A 19,115-nucleotide genomic window follows, 5' to 3' on the forward strand; every position below is an offset into this window, starting at 1 on the left:
GCGTAAATATAGGGGTTAAAATACAAACCCACCAAAATAGTTTAGATCCATCGGCCAATTCAAGCACTGCACAATGCGTTACGTTGCATGGTCTCCGGCTGCTGGAGCGGCCGGAGGCTGTCGCAGCAGGAGACTGTAGACAACCATGCTTCGTTATTGGGAGCACGTGATCTTTCTGCATCGAGATAAAAATAGAGATGTGTGCTTCACTTAGCTGTAAGGGGGAAACCCGAAATTTTAGTTTGGCTGTCGGAATTCAGGGAACATTTGAGAGATCCATGGCAGGACACCTCCTTCCCATCGACTCCTGCTCCTCTAAATTGAAGGTCTGCGGCGTCAGCCTCATTCCCGAATTAGTCCGCTGTCCAACTCTTCCTCAGCGAGTAGTATCTCCTGCTTCCGATTTCACCTCGCCTCCACCTTCTCCTCTCTCTACATAAGGAAGCTTACGAACTGTGCTTTCATGGCTCCCCTTCTTCTTCTTCTTCTTCAAGCTGATTTTAATTGTAAGAAAGCGGATTTCAAGGGCTCTTCGTCCTCCTATGTGTGCACAGATGGAGACAACGTTAAGGTTAGCTCTTTACTTCCGTGCCATTTTGTGGTCCTTAACCCGTCTTGCAATCTTTGTTTGTTCTTGAATTGACGGCTCGTCTTCCTCAGGTTATCCCTCTGCGAACACGAGAAAAGAGACTGCATACTCTGCTACTCGGCCGGCAAGATCCGAATGGCAACCGCCGTGCCAGCGGCACGTGAAGGACCCGATTCTAGCTGCATCTTTTGGGGTCGAGCCTCGCCCTTCATGGCGGCCGCCACCGGAACGTCGAACGATCCCAATCCCTCGACGCCATACCGAGGCGTCATGCTGCTACCGGACGGACACTGGGGCGCGCAGATCTACGCTCGCGGGCATCGAGTCTGGCTCGGGAGATTCGAGTCGGAGATCGCGGCGGCCGGGGCTTTCGACAGCGCGGCCGTCAAGCTCCATCATGGCGACTACTCCCACCGCAATCTCCCCGCCACCCTGCAGGCCGCCCATGAACGCAGGTTCCAGGAGACGTTCAGCATCGATGATGTGCTCGACATGATTAGGGACGGATCATATTGTTCACGATTGGAGGAGTACACCAGGCTGCACGCAGCGCCAATCCGTGACCTCCCTCATGCTCGTACGACCGGCAACGTGACGTTCCTGGAGATGTTCGTAAAGGAACTGACGCCCAGCGACGTCGGGAAGCTCAACAGATTGGTCATTCCGAAGAAGCACGCGACGCAGTATTTCCCGCCGGTGGTTGCGGAGACGGCCGACGAGGTTCGGGTCGAGTTCGTGGACCGCGAGGACCGCCCATGGACGTTCCGATACTGCTACTGGAAGAGTAGCCAGAGCTATGTCTTCACCAAGGGCTGGAATAAGTTCGTGAAGGAGAAGAGGCTTCAGGCGAAGGACACGGTGGCCTTCTATCGGTGTGAGGAGAGTGACGGACACCGGAGAACGTATTGCATGATCGACATCATCCGGCACAACAGTGGCGGCGATCGCAGCGGCGGTTCTAGTCGGAGCACGACCGGGGTGATCGGACTGGGGCTCGGTTTCAAGAGGAAGAAGATGGAGAACGGAGACGAGGAAGACCATTGTAGCTGTGGTTTTAGCAGGAGAAAAAGTGGGGTGATGGGCGTTGGCCTGGATCTCAGTTTAGAGAGAGTGACAGCGAAGAAAGACGACGAAGGAGGTGTAGTGACAGGATCAGCGGCGCCTCGGAAATCGTCGGAGACGCAGGACAAGAAGAAGGGACTGAAACTGTTCGGTGTCTGGATCGCTGTTGAGAATGATAGGAGAGGATAGAACATGAGCACGTACTCGTGACATCGTTGCTTCATGGCATTATTCCTTAGGTTATGTTAATCCATAGAGTGTTATGGTACTTCCTCGTCATGACGACATATTTAGACAGACAAAGGACTCCTTTTATGTCCACTGTCATTTCTTGCTGCACCGGCTGATACTTCAGTCTCTGTACATTTTATGTTTGTTTAAGAAGACAGTATCTTTGTGCAGTCTTTAATATATGAATGAATATATTAATATACGAATGATTTAATTTGATTATATCAGATCGCATGATTATAGATATTAATTAATTTTATATTATAATTTTGATAAAAATTAAGATAAAAAATATTTTAAATATGATATAATAGATCCTTAATTATTAAGAGTTATGATATGGTTGATGTTGTGATAGTGTTTTTGAGGACGTGTTTTCATGTCACTGACGACGCCTTTAAGGAAAATGACAACGACACGGAGCTACTTCGGCGACGGACGCATTCGTTGGCCGCAAAAGTGGGTATCACGTGATCCGATGACCGCCTTGTGTACGTCGGTCTCGGTTGGGTGGCCTTCATTACCACAACCTCGCGAGGCCGCTGCAGAAGGTGAGAGAGTTCGATGGCGAGATCCGTTGAGAAGGGCGATTCCGAAATGGCCACGGCCCGTCCCCCGCTCCCCCTGAAGACCCGCCTCATCATCGCCGCCATCACCGCCGCCACCGACGCTGCCTGCCGCCGCGACGGCACCGTCAACCGCCGGCTCTTTAACCTCTTCGACCGCAGGACCCCTCCCAACCCCAGCCCCATCGACGGCGTCGCCACTGCCGACCACACCGTCGACCCCTCCCGCCACCTCTGGCTCCGCCTATTCTCCCCCGCTTCCCCCGCCCCCCTCCCCCTCATCGTCTACTTCCACGGCGGCGGCTTCACCTTCCACTCCGCCGCCAGCAGCCCATACGACGGCTTCTGCCGCCGCCTCGCCCGCCGGGTCCCCGCCCTCGTCGCCTCGGTCGAGTACCGCCTCGCGCCCGAGCACCGTTGCCCGGCGTCCTACGACGACGGCATCGACGTCCTACGCTGGCTCGGCAACGGCGATCTCGTGCCTGACCTGTCCGCCGTCTACCTCGCGGGCGATAGCGCCGGGGGAAACATCGCCCACCACGTGGCGCGGCGGGCGCGAAGGGAGGCGCTGGGTGGGGCCAGCGTGGCGGGGCTGGTGGCCATACAGCCGTTCTTCGGTGGGAAGGTGCCGTCGCCTTCGGAGGAGCGGCTGGGTGGGATGCCCTTCGGGAAGCTGGAGCGGTTCGAGTGGATGTGGAGATCGTTCCTGCCGGTGGGCGCGGACGGGGACCACGAGGCAGCCAACGTGTTCGGGCCAGGGTCGGCGGCGGCGGACGACTTTGAGGAGGGCTTTCCGGCGACCATGGTGTGCGTCGGCGGGTGGGACGCGCTGCAGGACCGGCAGCGGTGGTACTGCGAGGGGCTGAAGAGGAACGGGGTAGATGTTCGCGTCGCCGAGTACCCGGACGCCGTCCACGCCTTCTACGTCTTCCCGGAGCTGCCCGACGCCCACAAGCTGGTCGATGACATCGCCGATTTCGTCCACCGGCGGATGGACGAGCTCAGCAAGCCCGTCGACAAATGACATCGCTTCCTTTCTCGTACGAATCGAAACGAGCAGGATCACCCCCTGCAGCAAGCATGTAAGACGCAATAACCCTTATGGAAGAAAGCTTCGGCCTTTTGTAGCATGTGTACTTCATCTCATAGTCGTAATCAATTTTGAGACATATTTAGCTTCTGCATGAACAAGCACTCGGCAACGTAGATAGATTTGGTCTATCAACAATTGAATTTGGCAAGATTCAACAGCAGCAGCAGTCGGGGAGGAAGAACACATGAAGCAAGGAAGCACAAGTCATCAGCCATGCGCAATCTGGGTTTCATCCGTGTTGCAGTCTTCTTCAAGCACGGTCACGAAACGATGCTCAGGAACGCCGATGGATGCCGACGAGTCGCGTCCAGGTGAGATGGAATGCGCCGTGGTTTCACCAGCTTGAGGTTCCACATCCGTGTCTTGCTTCACCATGGGCAAGCCAGCTGTGCCGGCACTTGCAGAAGATATCCTTCCCTTCCACGTTCCACCATCCTGATGATGTCCAATACCAGAAGGTCATCTATCAAACCAATTCGGAAGCTTCGTATTGATTGAAGCATCGGATTGCTTGAGAAGAGAACAGAGCAACCACATCTATCATCAGGAGGTAAAAGAATGTAGCCAAGACAGGGGATGAACACTTGCATCAAGTATCGAAGGATCGGGCAGCGGGCATCTCACGGGTTGATCGTGGTCGAGCGGTTCCGTCGGGTGCTCGATCGGTTTGAACTCGTCGTTTACATCAGCTTCATGGTCAGTGCCGGTAGAGGAACCTCCGACCTCCATGTTTGGAGCCAAAAATACTTGCCTCACGTCCTGTCCAGGAAACCCATTTCATGAATAGTTCAGAGGGACATCATTCATTAGCTGACAGCTAAATAGAAATCCACTCGAGAGGGCAAATCTCATCGACTCATCAAAACTTGGAGAGCACAACAAAACTCGCCAGGGAAGGGAAACCAAACAACCAAAATCTCATCTTTCTGACGAAGATCCGGAAAAGAAGCAGTTTTGTGAGCTCACAGCCGCGCTCTTCGTCCGGCGGTGGCTGATCCTCCCGGCGGAGAACAGAGCGAAGATGCCGACCATCTGTCTCCTCTGCACTGTTCCGAGGGAAGAATCAAAGGGCTCGCATCATCACGAAGGAGAGCCGGGATGGAACGGGGAGCCGATGGAGGAGCGAGCATTTAGATGAGAGAGAGGGAGGGGACGGTTACCAGCCGCCCGCAGGCCACCGCTCTCCATGCTGCCTTGAGTGCGAAGTCGACATGATGGGGAGTCCGAGGGGGGAACAGGTGGGGTCCTCCTCGGTGGCGCCACAACCACAACTGTCGGCCATCGCCACCGGGATCTATCTTCCGCCAGTTTCCGAATCTCGGAGCACCCATCCATCGGGTTTCCTTCTTCACGTAATCCCATGCAAAGCTGTAAGAGACTCTGACGCACTCCCTCCGCTCTGCAGTTTCTTCTTCCTCAAACGGAGTCGTCGTTTGCTTCAGCATCCATTTCTTTCTCCAACCCCTCTGTCTCACACGAAATAGACGGCCGCGGGAGTAACAGAGCAGGAAGGTGCATGTCAAAGCCTGGCATGTTCATCCGCCAACCGACACTGCTGGCCCATGTCTCTTAGATGACCTGAGCCACCCTGTACTCTCTCTCTCTCTCTCTCTCTCTCTCTCTCTCAACCTTCTATGAGGTAACGTCTTCATCGACGACGTAAGTGCAGCGATAACATCTTTAAGCATATCGTGGAAACCAGCATGGTGTGAATTTTGTCACCATGTATGCACGTATGATGTTGTGGAAATGCAAGTATGTGCAAAGTGGCATGTCAATCTCATCGATGGTCACATCAAGTGTTCACATGCACAACCGACCTGCAAAAGTGGCCTGTCGTCTCCCACATTTTTCAGTAATTATAATTAGAAGATAATTCAGTGTGTTGCATATTTAGCGTGCGTTCAACATCACCTTATTATATATGTATATAGTATATGATGTGACATGACACAATAAAAGTATTTAACCATTTGAAATGATTTTTATTTATAAATTAATGTGTAAATAATGAAAATTATAAGCCCAATATAATGCAAAGATGAAAGTTAAGGAGAGGCCCAGCCCGCTTCTTTATAAGCCCGATACGAAGCCCACTATTTACTCACGTGCACATCATGTGAGGCACGCCCACCGCTCCGGCTCGACTCCAAAACCCTAGTAGCATCGTGGCAAACCGAGTCCACCACCGCCCCTGTCTCTGCCCTCCCAACAAGAGGCGCAAACCCCGACCCCCACTCCTCCGCTTCGCTTCATCTCCATGGGCAGAGTTCTAGCCGATGCCATGGCTCCTTCGATCGATCAAGAAACCCTACACGTAGCTATGGAGGAGGAGAAGAAGAAGAATAAGAAGAAGAACAAAGAATTCGAAAACGGTGAAGCCCTAACCCTAACTCCGGATTCCACGGAGAACGGCGGCGAGGAACACATGAACGGGACCAAGAAGAAGAAGAAGAAGAAGAAGAGAAAGATTGTTGAAGCTGAGCTCGACTCTTCCTCCAAGTATTCAGGAACCCTCGGAAATGATTCCGAGAAGACGAAGAAGAAAAAGAAGCGGGAGGGTGAACAAGGAGCGACCTCGAAGGAGGAACCGGCGTTGGATTCGAGGAGGGAGAGGAAGCAAGTGGAAGAGGGGGGAACGCAGGGAGAGGGTCCGGAAGCGGGAGGGGGCGGAGGTGTGATTGTTTCTGGGAATAACACGTCGGATCCCAAGTACAAGGCATTGAGCTCGTTTGCCGAGTCTGGGCTTCCGGCGAAGGTTCTTGACTGCTGCAAGAACTTCAGCAGACCCTCGCCTATTCAGTCGCATGCGTGGCCTTTCCTCTTGGAAGGGCGAGATTTCATCGGCATTGCTGCCACTGGATCTGGTAAGTTATTAAATTTTGGCTCTCTTTATTCGGTTTAAGAGTCTGAGAATTATTATTTCTACTCAACAGATAATTTATGATGATTAAGTTGAATTCTTTTGGATCATTCACCTAGGAAGGCCTTGATCTTGATACAAGCACAGGGAATATTTAGTTGCGTCTTTGAATTTGGCTAATGTTTTTCAGTCCGAGATTTTTGTTTTTCAGTCGCGAATAATTTACGGCTACTTTAATTAGGAAGGTCTCTATCTTGATATAAATGCAGTAATTATGTTTAGTTGCACTATGAATTTGGCTAATGCTTTAGTTTCATTATGAAGGAAATGTCCGAGCAACTGCAATAACCTTCTATCATTCTTTATCAGACATGTTAATTTCTTATTGATATATTTAACTTGTTTTCAATCGGTTCTTCATTATGCAAACTAGAGGTACTTCTTTGGTTGATTCCTTGTCTGTCGATTGTTATAGGAAAAACCCTGGCATTTGGTGTACCAGCATTAATGCATATTCTGAAGATTAAGAGTGAGAAAACATCAAAAAAGACAGTTCCTCGATGCCTTGTATTGTCACCTACGAGGGAATTAGCTCAGCAAGTATTTCTCCTTCCATATTGCCGCATTATTTACTCACTTGTCTTTCCAAGTTTTTGTTTGTATTTTGGAATATTCTAATATTGCACAGCGATGAGCCTATCTTTGTCTAAGAGTTTATTAGTTCTTATCAGTAAGCTTCCTCAGAAAGTATTTCTCCTTCCATATCGCCATCATTATTTACTCACTTGTCTTTCCATGTTTTTGTTTGTATTTTGGAATATTCTAATATTACACAGCGATCGGCCTATGTTTGTCTAAGAGTTTATTAGTTCTTATCAGTAAATTTGTTTAAATGAAATCCATTTATTTTTGAGAATTGAGAAATAGGCTTTAATTCAAGTAATTAAATTTTACCTGTTAGTTTATTGATATAATGTCAGTTTATTTTCTGCCACCAAATACTAAGCTTATGTTAATCTTGTTAGAGCAAAATATAGTATTGGAAATTTGTAATCAAATAATGAAATAACTGAATGTATGTAACCTGAGATCCTTAATCTGATGTTTGAAAGAATTTGGCATTTATATCATGCAGATGTGGACATGGTTTTTTGGCAGCATTTTGGCTCTGACATTTGTGGATTGGTTTGATTTGCTTTTATTTAATCAGACTTTTTGGGATGTTTATATACGCTTACTAGATATATTTGGTGCCTTTGCATTGCAATAAGTTAGCATTCTGGTTACTAAACATAAATTTGTGTAGATTGCTTGAGACTTGCGTAAAGAATAGTATTGTAATGAAGTGAATGCAGGTTCATAGTTTCCATTTATAATGACACTCAGAGAATATTTCATTTGTAAGTATGATGAGCTTTATTTATTTTTTTTTATGGAAGCAAATGTTGAAACAAATCCACTGCTGTTCGAGGAAATCTTATTTGATTCTATAACATCTTGCCAATGTTTCCTCTTTTAGTTAGATAATTGTTTTGGGTAAACATGCCAGTTTTTTATGCCAAAAAGTTGAATTCATTCTGTACAAACTTGACAAGATGAGCCACATCGACATCTTTGGCCTTGCTTGTTTCTTTCAGTAATTCCGTTTCGTTTCATTTGGCTTTTACAGCATTACCATATTACAAGGGAAATTCTTGGGAAATATGCAAAATACCATATATTTATATTAACACGAATATTTCAGTCATCACATGGGCCCAATGTTTCTCTTGGAATAAATATTTTAAGTCAATATGAACATTGAGGTGCTGATAAAAGTAATGTCTCTGAAGTTGAATGTCTATTTTGATGACAGATTGAAGACGTTTTAAGTGATGCTGGGACTCTTCCTGGTATAAAATCAGTTTGTTTGTATGGTGGGACTTCCAAGGGACCACAAATTTCCTCTCTGAAATCTGGAGTTGTAAGATCTTGAGAAATTTGTTCACTTTATGTATATGTGCACTGCAATTTTTTTCGTATGACAAAAATGCCATTCATGCCTTTTGAAATTTAATGTTTTTTCTAAATAGGTTGTTTAAATAACCATTTTTTTATATCTTCTAGTTGTAGAATGAGCATTTTGTTGAAAAATATAACCACATGTTATGTGTTCTACGAGAATATATGGAGAAACCCTTTGTCTATGTTAAAAAAGTTAGTAATAGGATGCTAGTTTTATAAAATGTTTGATATATGTAGTTGTTTTAAGATCTTATTGTTTCTTAGGTGAAATAAATTCTTGTTGGATTATGACAGGCATTATTCTCATGTCTTTAAGGTGATATTGGTATCATTTTAAAGTCAGTAGCATATTTGATTCGTGTTGAACATGCTTAAAAAACATTTATAATTTTTTGGGACATAGATTGAATAAAGAAAATATGATTTTTATTTGTTTCTGAACCAGGGAGATGGGAATTGAAGGTATTCTTTCTACAGTATACAGCAATATTGTGTTATCTGTCTCAGAAATTCAGACTTTGTTTTTTCACTCTGTCATGTGGAATTGAAATGTCCTAGAGCCATACTTAAGAAAAGTTTTGTTCTTGGTCCTCTGATCTCACATGTTTGTTGTTCCTCCTTTTTGCTTATAGGATATAGTTGTTGGAACTCCTGGTCGTATGAAAGATCTGATTGAAATGGGTGTTTGCCAGCTGAAAGATGTGTCCTTTGTGGTGAGTTGAAGCTGTTTCATGTTTTTGTTCTTTCTATTGTTTTGCTTCACAAAACATAAAGTGTGCATGACTTTTTGAGTACTGAAGTAAAACAAGTGTGGCATGAACATTTTCATGTCTTCACCTTAAAGCATGCTTTACAGTGCCAATACAACATAACTTGCACTAAATGTGTGATCTAGTTTGTCAAAATCGAGTTTCATATAGGTGTTTCTTATGATATTCCACAGTTAATGGCACCTTTTTTCCACAAAAGTAGTAAATTATGTCCTTTCAATCAATTCTAAGTAGTGAGCCTTATTAGAAGTTCATGTTGTGATGCTGAGTGTGTTGTCTGCCTAATCTTGTTTTGCTATTGGTCATCCTGTACCATAGTAGTGTGCAACCCACCCTTAAGTGCCGAATTGTGGTTATCTGCAGGTTCTTGATGAAGCAGACAGAATGCTTGATATGGGATTTGAGCCAGAAGTCCGTTCAATATTAAATCAAACATCATCTGGTTTGTAACAACTGCTGCTTATTTTTTCTGTCCTATATCTGTGTCGTGGAGTGTTGCTATGAGCAGTTCATACAATAACTTTTATTTTAATTTGGAATAATTTTGTCTGCACAGAGTAATTGTGTAGGCATCCAAAAAGCAGCCCACAAGAGTCACCTCACTCGGTCTCGGTGGGTGATGTTTGTCATTCTTAGTTCCCTCCACAATTTACACCTGACTTGGATAACTTGTTTGGGGGTTAAATATGTGGGTGTCTAAAATTCTACTCTTGTTTAATTAGTCTTAGGAATTTTCTGTCTCTGTAGTTATAAAGAACTAAGATCACCAGTTCTAAGCTAAATGCAGGTTAAAATAACAAAGTGCATCTGCAAGAATAACAAGTGTTCTTAGATTTTGTGTGCCACATATTTTACAAGCATTATGATCCCGTGTAGACCAAAGTTTGCTCGAGGAAGAAGCCACCGAGTTTTACTTGTAGGTTAGTTATGCATGGATTGCATATGACACATTCCAGATGTTTTATTGTTTTGCAATTATTTTTGATGAATTCTTGCACTGATGCAAAGGCCACAATGTCTTTGTTTTATAATTTAGGACAATCAAAGCATGAGATGCGATAGTTCTGCAATTTTCTACTCTGTAGTGACATTGTATTTTTTATTGGTAGACTGGGGCATTATAAAAATAAATATACATACACATATATTAGCCTGTAATAGATGAGCAGGGAGAGCGGAAGAAAAAGTTGAAGAGACCTATTATGGCAAAACTTATTGATGACAGTTTTATGTTGTCTACAAATAGGTGCAAATTATTTATTGGCCTTTTTTTCTTCTTTCATTATGATGCTTGGTTCTATGCTCTCCAAGTGCATCATTTTCACTAAAGTTTTTCTGGCTTGTTATTGGACCACTTTGTGAGGCTTATGTTTGTAAAAAGTTTATTCCAAAGGATAGTAATGGGTTTTGCTTCTGCGTGTATTTCCGTGGGCATTTCTCGTGGATGTTTTTTTTATTATTTAGGTCTGAATGGCTTGTAGTGAATCACTTAGGAATCCTTAAGCCCATGTTTATTGTTTGTTATTTGTTGTTGCATAAAGTACTTCAACTGCTCCTTACACAAATATATTCCTCATAAACCCACAACAACAGATATTTGTGATGGCTTGAGACTTGTTCAAGTTTTGTTTATTTCTGGCAATGCAGTATCTTCCTGCCGGTATTAGCACAGGTCCATGTTTTGCCAATACTGTAGTTATACATTCATTTGAATTATTTTTGTCTTGTGTTGGCTAAGAATTATTCCCATGCGGTGGGCATGCCAGCTCAGTTGCATCTAGTTGTGCCAGTGAAAATTAAATTCTTGGTCCCCATGTATATGGCCAAATGTCATCTTTTGCAAGTTTTAAATATCTGGCTAGGACTTTGTCTTTTGATAGTAATACCTGTATCTGCTAGCTAATAAGGTTGATACTTACATATGATCTTGAATGGCCCAGTCTACATTATACAATATGTCTCAGTTTTGGAGGTTTGTTAAATTTGAAACTTCTATTTATGTGTATAATCAATTTTCTGTTTAGACTTTTCTTTCAAACAATGTTTGTTGTGAGTAATGTCATAGTTACAGCATCTTGTACTGTTTCTTTTGTCTTAATAAGGTCTGTCACTGGAAGGAATTATTATAATATCATGCTACGGAGGACACAAAGCACATTTTCTTGCAGACCTTGAATTTCCAAATGGTTGTTTTATGATGTGCTTGGGTTATTCTTGATTAGTTTATCTTTTATAACTTCATATTGCTTTTTATCTGGAATGAGTTTCCACTGTATGTGTTATACATAACATGCTCTTTCTTATCCAAACAGTTAGGCAGATGGTGATGTTTAGTGCAACATGGCCCTTAGCTGTTGACCAGTTAGCTAGAGAGTTCATGGATCCAAACCCTGTGAAGGTATGTCTCAAGCACTTGTTTGAACTATTGAACAATGTTGTTGACTTGTTCCGGATGAATCACAAATTTCAGGTTGTTGTGGGGTCCGAGGATCTCTCAGCTAATCACGATGTGATGCAGATAGTAGAGGTATTCTCATGCACGATCGTGCAATTCTTAATAGTCACTATGGTATTGTCATATAAAGTACTTAAGCTACTTCTGTGCCTGTTTCATACTGTTCTATAGGTCTTGGAAGATCGACAACGGGATTCTCGCTTAGTTACCTTGCTAGAAAAATATCACCAATCACAGAGGTAGCTAATCTATGACTTGGTTCTTCTGTTCTAAGTTTGTGTTTATCTATCTGACTGGCTCATGTGATGGTATAAGATAGCAAATCAGGCCACTCTTGCTCTCTACCCAAGGGCAGTGCTTGGTTGAAGGACGTTGAAGATTAAGGAGTTGCCAGAATCCCTGATTGTTCGATTGTTTTATGATTGAAGAGATGTGGTTCATGCAACTGGTGATAGAAACATAATAACCAGTACACTATTTTTAACATTTCAGGACCCGTAACTTGTATGTAGTATCTTAGTCTAAGGTTATTCAATCACTGTTGACAATGTGAATGGAGTTCATTTTTTATTCAGGTTAGGTTCAGATCAAGTCAACAGTTTAGTGTTGGGCCAACTTTGTGCAAGTATCATTTTTTTTACTTGTACATGTTTGGGATATTTTTTCACTAGTTATTGGCTATCAAATGAATTTACATATTTTGGGTTCTTGACTAGATTAGATAGTTAGTTTGATCTTCTTCACAGAACCTGGTGGAATATAGTTGTTAATAAAAACAGATTAAAAGTTTGTGGATTTTAATATGAAGGAATTGTAATTTGCAATATGACTATACAGCTAAAGGAATTTTCTTGTGGACATGCCGAACCCAATAATGTGCCATGCGGTTCCATGTGAGCTTATCATGTGTCCTTGTTCTGTCACCTGCTCAGGCATATTTTATGCATGTTATGCTGAAGCTATGCTGCAAAATTGTTGACTGTGCATGTATTCTATGTTATCATGTATGATTGCATATGCAGAATTTTGCCATTTTTGAAATCTGTGCTTACAAGCTAGCTATATGTTAACCTAGCGCCATGTGTCTTTGGTAAACATAGAGACAATGAGCCATATGTTTGAATACATCGAGCCACTATGCTCACCGAGTGTTTTTTTAGCTATAATTACATGTCCAGTTGGTGTAAAATTTTTATATTAAGCAACAAAGTTAAAGTAATTTATTCAAGTCTGGGGAACTTAAATAGTCAGTCTCTCTGATTAATGGAGTTGTTTGGAACAGAAATCGGGTCTTGGTTTTTGTCTTGTACAAAAAGGAAGCTGCTCGTGTTGAGAATATGCTCCAAAGGAGGTATGATTTCTTTCACCCTTTTTTTGATTTAGCTTTTGTTTTGCTGCATATTGTACCCAACTCATGTCTTTTTGCTGAAAGGGGCTGGAAGGCTGTTTCTGTGCATGGAGACAAAGCTCAACATGATAGAACGAAGGCATTATGTTTATTCAAGGAGGGAAAGTGTCCGTTAATGGTGGGTATAGATGCTGAAAAATTGAAGCAAACTCTCAGCCTAATTTTTACTCCTAGCTAGATGATGAGGAAAACAAGATTTGTGATTTTCTTGGTTTTTGTTTTGTTACTTGAATGGAGGCATGTTTAACATCATGATACAAGTACTAACAAGACATTTGATGAATCAAATACAGAATAAAAGCTGTGATATAGAAATACCTGAAAATTCATCATTACCTGAGATTTAGCCATCCAGAGAGTAGAGTGCGTTTGTATTGATTTATAAACATGCAGTTTAATGGAATATTTATGATCACATTAAACCTACTGACCAGTTCCTGTGGTTACTGATATTTATGCCTATCATGTAATTTTGTTAACCTCTTGTACTTTGAAGGTGTCTACGGCCTTTCATATTCCATTTATTAAAGGAAATTTTAATCTACTTCTGGCTATTCCATTTTTTTTTTACTATGTATGGTATTACAGTAGCTTGCTGTTTTTTCTAGTGCGGCTTAATTTATTTATTTTCTTAAATTTATTAGTCTATGTATTACCACTCACCAGAGCATGGGATTGCTTTTGTGCTAGGTTCAAATGGTTTATATGCAAAATACATTGGCAATTGGATTTTCTTCAGAATAATTGTGTTTAACCAATATTATCAAACTTTTGCAGATTGCCACAGATGTAGCTTCTCGGGGATTGGATATTCCTGATGTTGAAGTAGTTATCAATTACAGCTTTCCTCTGACCACCGAAGATTATGTACACAGGATAGGAAGGACAGGGCGTGCTGGTAAAAAAGGTGTTGCACATACGTTCTTCACCAAGGAAAATAAGGTAGCATAGAAAAATCATACTTCTGAAGTTAATTATATATCTGCTATTCTAGTGGATTCTGTCCCATGTCATGTCCTTTATATATTCAGGGCCTTGCCGGGGAGCTTGTTAATGTTCTCCGAGAAGCTGGGCAGACTGTACCAACAGCCCTTACCAATTTTGGCACTCATGTGAAGAAAAAGGTTAGTAGAAAACATACTTTTTTATGTATTTCACATGCAACTACCCATTTACATGTTTATGAAGTGATTCCTCTTTTCTTCGTATCTTCCATGTATGCAAAGTAATTCTTTAATTATCCATCACTAAATCACCACCATTATTACCCACTACCACCTTATCCTCTCTACCATCACAACCCAACCACCAACACATCTTTTCAGAAAGGATGCTTGGGATCTCATTTGATATGTTCCTTTTCTCTTCTGTTGGTCCATTCACAATATATAGACCACCTAGCTCTTCTCCATGGCAATCCAAAGTAGTTAGCATCAATATTTTGACCAAGATAGACCAAAATCAGTTGATTTGCATAGGTTTTTCCGACGTTGCAAAGAAGAATCTCTGTGAAATCAAGATGTATTTTGAACAATTGAAGTTCCAGATAGTAAAAGGATCTAAAATAGTTGAAAGAGATTTGCGTTTGACATGATGAAGTGAATGTTTTTGCATGGCAAAATTCAAATATGTCGACACTGTTATATCTTCAACATTATTTCAGTAGTAAGTGGGATATGAGATAATAGTAGTAGCACTGACTTCTAGAGATAGTGGTTCGCAAATCATGCAATTATCCAACCTTCATGCAGGAGGTGATATACTGATAGTAGTATTAAGCACAGAGTATGCTTTTGCTGCACCTGTTGACATTTTGGTGTTAGCTGTAGCTAAATATCATATTTTAATCTTGTGCAAGGTACCATTCACTAACCTGATAAGATTACAGTTACCTGACAGCTTCATCATTTTTGTCTCTACTGTGCAGGAGTCGAAGCTTTATGGATCACACTTCAAAGAAATTACCGTCGATGCTCCAAAGTCCACTAAAATTACATTTACTAATTCAGATGATGAAGATTGACTGTGCAGCCGGATGATGCTTTTATGGCTGGGCCAGCATTCAGATAGGCTGACTTGTGTTTTTTACTGGTGGGCTGTAGAACGCTATCAGATTAGAGATATCGTTTACTCCTGACACGAAGATATTTATATGCTAAACTAAAGTGGCGAAAACATTTCTCCAGGAGCGGGAGGGAAGGAATGATCTGAAGAAACTCGATCAACCACTATGCTGGTTGTGGAAAGCAAATATAGTTCCTTCCGATATAAGATTTGAATCCGTTTCCCACAGTTAAATCTCCTGTTACTCAAATGAACGAGCGTGGCTCGATATTTATTGTTTTGTTTTCTTTTCTGTTTGACGAAACATCAATTCAGAGGGTCACATGACCCACCCCAAGTGGGCAGTATTTATGCTTTATAAATGGAAGTGCTGTTTGATTTGGGCTGCATTTTATAAATGCGTAGACTTCAAATGACCACGAATTGATTGTTCCAGAAACATGAAAGATCTTACCGCCTCCAAAAACAAAAAAAAAATAAAACGTCGCTGAATCATCCGACTATTTTTATCGTATTCTGTTTGCAGCGATCTGACTATAGTGCCAATGCATTCGCCATGGCGACTTCACAGAAAACCTGTCACATTATGTCGACATAATTAACTGTGACACGACGCCCGTCATAGGAAGCTCTCGGGCATCATCGAAGAAGCTCTCCTACCGGCAATATCATCGACGCCAGCCAGTCTCTCCTTACGTCCGTGGTCGGCACCATGCCGTCGCTTTGCATCGGCGATCGAGCTGTTCGACGAAATGCCCGCATGGGTATTTCGTTCCAATCATTCTAACCATCCAAACATGTAAGCTCTGCCAAGGCTTCAGAGCTTCGTTCGTGATCTAAATTCTAAACCCCACTCCATGGCACAGCTAAGCTTTGTTCAAAGTCACAGCATTAGTAACTGGGTGAAACAATGAAAACGAGACAGCGTCTTGCAACAAGAGAAAAGGCAAGTTCGTAGGTGCATTTCGTCGAGCACTTCACGTGTGGGGTGTGATCCGCGCTATTATTACTGTTGCACGAAGCATAATTATTTTAGACAGCGTAAGAGTCTGATCACTGCCAGTCAGAATAAGAGAACATCAATTGGACAATTTTGACAAGATTTAATTTTTTTGCAGGCCAGTTCAGGCACTCTGTGGCTGGCGGTAAGCTTACAAAGAGGTCTCCACACCTCATGCTTCTTAATTATACCACCGACCCTGTTGGGTGCGATTCGGGGGGACGTCGAAGATCTGAAGACTCTCCGGTTCTCTTACCGCCGCCGCCTCCCGCTGGGTGCATGAACTGCCTCCAGTAGAATTAAATCGTTGCGAAATCATCCAAACTGCAACGTCTAGTAGTAAGTACCTCACTATCATGTATCATTAACAGTGCGGCACCGTCGTTGCCAGGGGATCACAGGCATCGTCGAAGACCTCGTCCGATCGTTGGCTTCCGAAAGCTCTCGCCATTACCAGTTCTTTCACTCCATCCTGATGAAGTCGGGTTCATCTCCCGGACGCTGTCATTTAAAGCTCTTTGGTCGGTGCCGTCGCTTCGCTCTGCGTTCGCGTTCCAGATGTTTGACGAAATGACCACCAGCACGGAGGCGGCGTGCAGGAACACGGTCACGCCCTGCGACTGTGAGACTGCACCGGCGTAGTAAGGAGATGAAATGGTGTGGTTTTGAGCCCCGTTCCATCACGTACGTGACTGCTTTCTCCGCTCTATGTGATGGAGGATGCATCAGGAGATGATCACGTTTGCCAGATCAATCTTGGTCCAGATTTGGAGTAAGAGCGTTCAGTAAGTGGGCAAAACATTGGAAACAAGACATCGTAGGCGCATTTGGTCGAGCACCTTACGTCTCTAGTGGGTTGAAGGTTCAAATCTACGTACTCGGCGTGGGTGGAGGAGGAGGACGTAGAAGCCGATGAGAGCTCTGCAGTGCAACAGTCACTGGGTTAGCAAGTACTAGAGTCTGATCACCGCATCTCAGAATAAGATCGGGTAAATTTGATGGTTTTGCATGATTTGATTTTTTTTGAGGCAGTTCAAGCGCCCAGTGGCTTGCGGTAAGCTTCCGAAGAGGTTTCCAGACCTTATCGGCCCAGCTTGTTTGAACTCACGGCCCGGGTTGGGGCAGTAGCGGTCGAGCTTTTTCTGATACGATTGGGCCGAACTAGTTGGACCAGGGTTGGATACGAAGGACGTTGATGATCTGGAGACTTGAGGTATTCTTACCGCCTCTGTCTGGGTGCATGAACTGCCTCCAAAAAAATTAAATCCTTGCGAAATCGTCCAAATTGCGTCGTCTTATTCTCACGGACGGTGAGCAGACTCGAGAGTTATAGCGGTTACTGCCGAGAATGTCGGGCATCATCGAAGCTCTCGAAACCACATCTTATTCGGTTGGCTTAGGAAAGCTATCGCCGCCATTGCGAGTTCGTTAACGGCGGCCTGATGAAGCCTGGTTTCTCTCCTGCCGTCGTCATTCGAAGCTCTTTGGTCAGCGCGTACGACGCGAAACGCCGTCGGCGTCGCAGCTGTTCGACGCAATGACCGGAAAGATGAAAAGATGTGCTCTGCTCGCGTACGGGAAGAGGAGGATTCACGAAGTCTGCAATCGTCGGCACGTTCGCCACATTTGGATGCTTGGAGGTTGACAGAGTGGCGGACATTCTCCGAGGATAGCAGAGCAATGACACGATGGTGTTCTCTTGTTCATATGTGTGCCAACTGTGGAGCCATTGGAGAAGCGAGAGCATCTTTTGACGAGTTATCTGTGAAGGATATCGTCTCCTGGACTTGTGCGATCATGGCGTGTGGCTCCCATGGGTGGAAACAGCCAATGGCGGCGAAGTACTTGGCCAAGGTGGAGGAGGTGGAACGAGAGGCAGAAGCGGCCGAGAGCTCTGCAGAGGAGGGTTTCTCCTCGTGTAGGCCGAGCGAGAAGGGTTCAGCGTGAACCCGTCTTCTCCGCGCTATCACCGTTGCATGAAGCTTAATTGTGTCACTGGAGTCTGATCACCGTATGTCAGAATAAGATAACGTAAATTCAACGATTTTCCCAAGATTTAATTTTTTTGGAGGCAGTTTAGGCACCGGGTGGCTTGCGGTAAGATTACTGACGGTGTCCAGACCTCCTGCTTCGTTATGGGCCGGGCCTGTTAGAACCTGCGGCCCGTTCTCGGATGGCGGTCGGGCTTTTTCTTATGCAATTGGGTCGGACCGGTTTGATCCGGCCCTGATTGAATGACGTCACGTCGAAGATCTGGAATCCTTGCTGTACGCTTACCGCCTCCCACTGGTGCCTGAACTGCCCCCAAAAAAATTAAATCGTTGCGAAATCGTCCAATTTGTGGTTTCTTATTCTCACGTGACGGTGAGCAGAACGCATTCACTTCCTATTCGTTCGCTGCGGCAAGTTCGTTCACACCGGCCTGGCAAAGAAGCTCTTTGCGTCGGCGTTCCAGATGTTCGACGAAATGACCGGCGAGCAGGAACACGGTCATGCGCTGCCACTACGAGGCTGGACAGCCGCCGGAAGCTCTGTGGCTGATTTAGGAGAATGCTTTCTCCACTCCATCACTTACATGACTGCTTTCTCCGCCGACGGTCTGCTCGCCTACGGGGAGGAGGATGCATGAGGAGCTTGGTCGCCGGTGGTTCCGAGATTGACCCATTCTTCTAGCATACCTGCCATGAAGTAGACCTGATGGTATATAAGGTTGTCTGGTAGGTTGAAGGTTCCAATCCACCTCGAAGCGGCCAATGTTGGCGAAGTTAGAGGTAGAAGTCGACGAGAGCTCTGCAGAGGAACCGAGCGAGACGGGTTCGGCGTGCACCGGCTTACTCCACGCTGAGTCTGATCACCGCAGGACAGACTAAGGTAACATAAAATTGAACGATTTTGCAAAGATTCAATTTTTTGGGGGCGTTTCAGGTACCTAGTGGCTGGCGGTAAGATCACGATGCCGTTTCCATACCTCAAGCTTCTTAACGGGCCCGATTGCAGCCGGGCTAATTCT

At 44.2% G+C, this 19,115-nt stretch overlaps 4 protein-coding genes across 7 annotated transcripts; 3 read left to right on the forward strand and 1 right to left on the reverse strand.

The window, feature by feature from the left end:
- Window positions 1-724: 724 nt before the first annotated feature.
- LOC135652328 (AP2/ERF and B3 domain-containing transcription factor At1g50680-like) lies at window positions 725-1,840 on the forward strand. The gene has a single exon (XM_065173171.1). The coding sequence runs from the start codon at window positions 725-727 to the stop codon at window positions 1,838-1,840; it is 1,116 nt and encodes a 371-aa protein (XP_065029243.1).
- Window positions 1,841-2,312: 472 nt separating this feature from the next.
- Window positions 2,313-5,433, forward strand: LOC135652619 (probable carboxylesterase 18). 3 transcript variants are annotated; one of them, XM_065173694.1, is made up of 2 exons: window positions 2,313-3,530; window positions 3,625-5,433. In XM_065173694.1, the coding sequence occupies exon 1, from the start codon at window positions 2,447-2,449 to the stop codon at window positions 3,470-3,472; it is 1,026 nt and encodes a 341-aa protein (XP_065029766.1). In that variant the 5' UTR covers window positions 2,313-2,446; the 3' UTR covers window positions 3,473-3,530; window positions 3,625-5,433. The 3 variants fall into 3 exon arrangements, with proteins under 3 accessions (XP_065029766.1, XP_065029767.1, XP_065029768.1); XM_065173695.1 differs by having other exon boundaries at window positions 3,641-5,433; XM_065173696.1 differs by having other exon boundaries at window positions 2,314-3,530; window positions 3,700-5,433.
- LOC135652620 (uncharacterized) lies at window positions 3,749-4,647 on the reverse strand. Its single transcript, XM_065173697.1, has 3 exons — window positions 4,508-4,647; window positions 4,130-4,300; window positions 3,749-3,976 (listed from the first exon to the last, which is right to left on the reverse strand). Exons 1-3 carry the CDS (start codon window positions 4,571-4,573, stop codon window positions 3,749-3,751), a joined length of 465 nt encoding a protein of 154 aa, XP_065029769.1. The 5' UTR covers window positions 4,574-4,647.
- A 256-nt stretch (window positions 5,434-5,689) lies between the features above and the next one.
- LOC103970528 (DEAD-box ATP-dependent RNA helicase 5) lies at window positions 5,690-15,494 on the forward strand. Of its 2 annotated transcripts, XR_010502360.1 has the most exons (14): window positions 5,707-6,408; window positions 6,880-7,004; window positions 8,260-8,367; window positions 9,041-9,121; window positions 9,542-9,620; window positions 11,491-11,576; window positions 11,649-11,705; window positions 11,805-11,872; window positions 12,916-12,984; window positions 13,066-13,159; window positions 13,819-13,983; window positions 14,073-14,165; window positions 14,969-15,132; window positions 15,228-15,442. XR_010502360.1 is itself a non-coding variant. In XM_009384331.3 (13 exons), the coding sequence occupies exons 1-13, from the start codon at window positions 5,802-5,804 to the stop codon at window positions 15,062-15,064; spliced, it is 1,728 nt and encodes a 575-aa protein (XP_009382606.2). In that variant the 5' UTR covers window positions 5,690-5,801; the 3' UTR covers window positions 15,065-15,494. The 2 variants fall into 2 exon arrangements, 1 of the variants encoding a protein (XP_009382606.2); XM_009384331.3 differs by having other exon boundaries at window positions 5,690-6,408; window positions 14,969-15,494.
- Window positions 15,495-19,115: the final 3,621 nt, after the last annotated feature.

This window comes from Musa acuminata, chromosome BXJ3-11, assembly GCF_036884655.1.
Source record: "Musa acuminata AAA Group cultivar baxijiao chromosome BXJ3-11, Cavendish_Baxijiao_AAA, whole genome shotgun sequence".
Taxonomy (NCBI): Eukaryota; Viridiplantae; Streptophyta; class Magnoliopsida; order Zingiberales; family Musaceae; genus Musa; species Musa acuminata.

What these genes read in the sequence shown, in the direction of transcription:
- LOC135652328 (XM_065173171.1), top strand. Translation starts at nt 725, where the DNA reads ATGGCAACCGCCGTGCCAGCGGCACGTGAAGGACCCGATTCTAGCTGC.
- LOC135652619 (XM_065173694.1), top strand. Translation starts at nt 2,447, where the DNA reads ATGGCGAGATCCGTTGAGAAGGGCGATTCCGAAATGGCCACGGCCCGT.
- LOC135652620 (XM_065173697.1), bottom strand. Translation starts at nt 4,573, where the DNA reads ATGGTCGGCATCTTCGCTCTGTTCTCCGCCGGGAGGATCAGCCACCGC. An exon ending in GCCGGACGAAGAGCGCGGCT is followed by an intron (nt 4,301 to 4,507) that starts GTGAGCTCACAA and finishes TTTCCTGGACAG; the next exon opens with GACGTGAGGCAAGTATTTTT. An exon ending in CCGATCCTTCGATACTTGAT is followed by an intron (nt 3,977 to 4,129) that starts GCAAGTGTTCAT and finishes GGACATCATCAG; the next exon opens with GATGGTGGAACGTGGAAGGG.
- LOC103970528 (XM_009384331.3), top strand. Translation starts at nt 5,802, where the DNA reads ATGGGCAGAGTTCTAGCCGATGCCATGGCTCCTTCGATCGATCAAGAA. An exon ending in CGAGGGAATTAGCTCAGCAA is followed by an intron (nt 7,005 to 8,259) that starts GTATTTCTCCTT and finishes TTTTGATGACAG; the next exon opens with ATTGAAGACGTTTTAAGTGA. An exon ending in CCTCTCTGAAATCTGGAGTT is followed by an intron (nt 8,368 to 9,040) that starts GTAAGATCTTGA and finishes TTTTGCTTATAG; the next exon opens with GATATAGTTGTTGGAACTCC.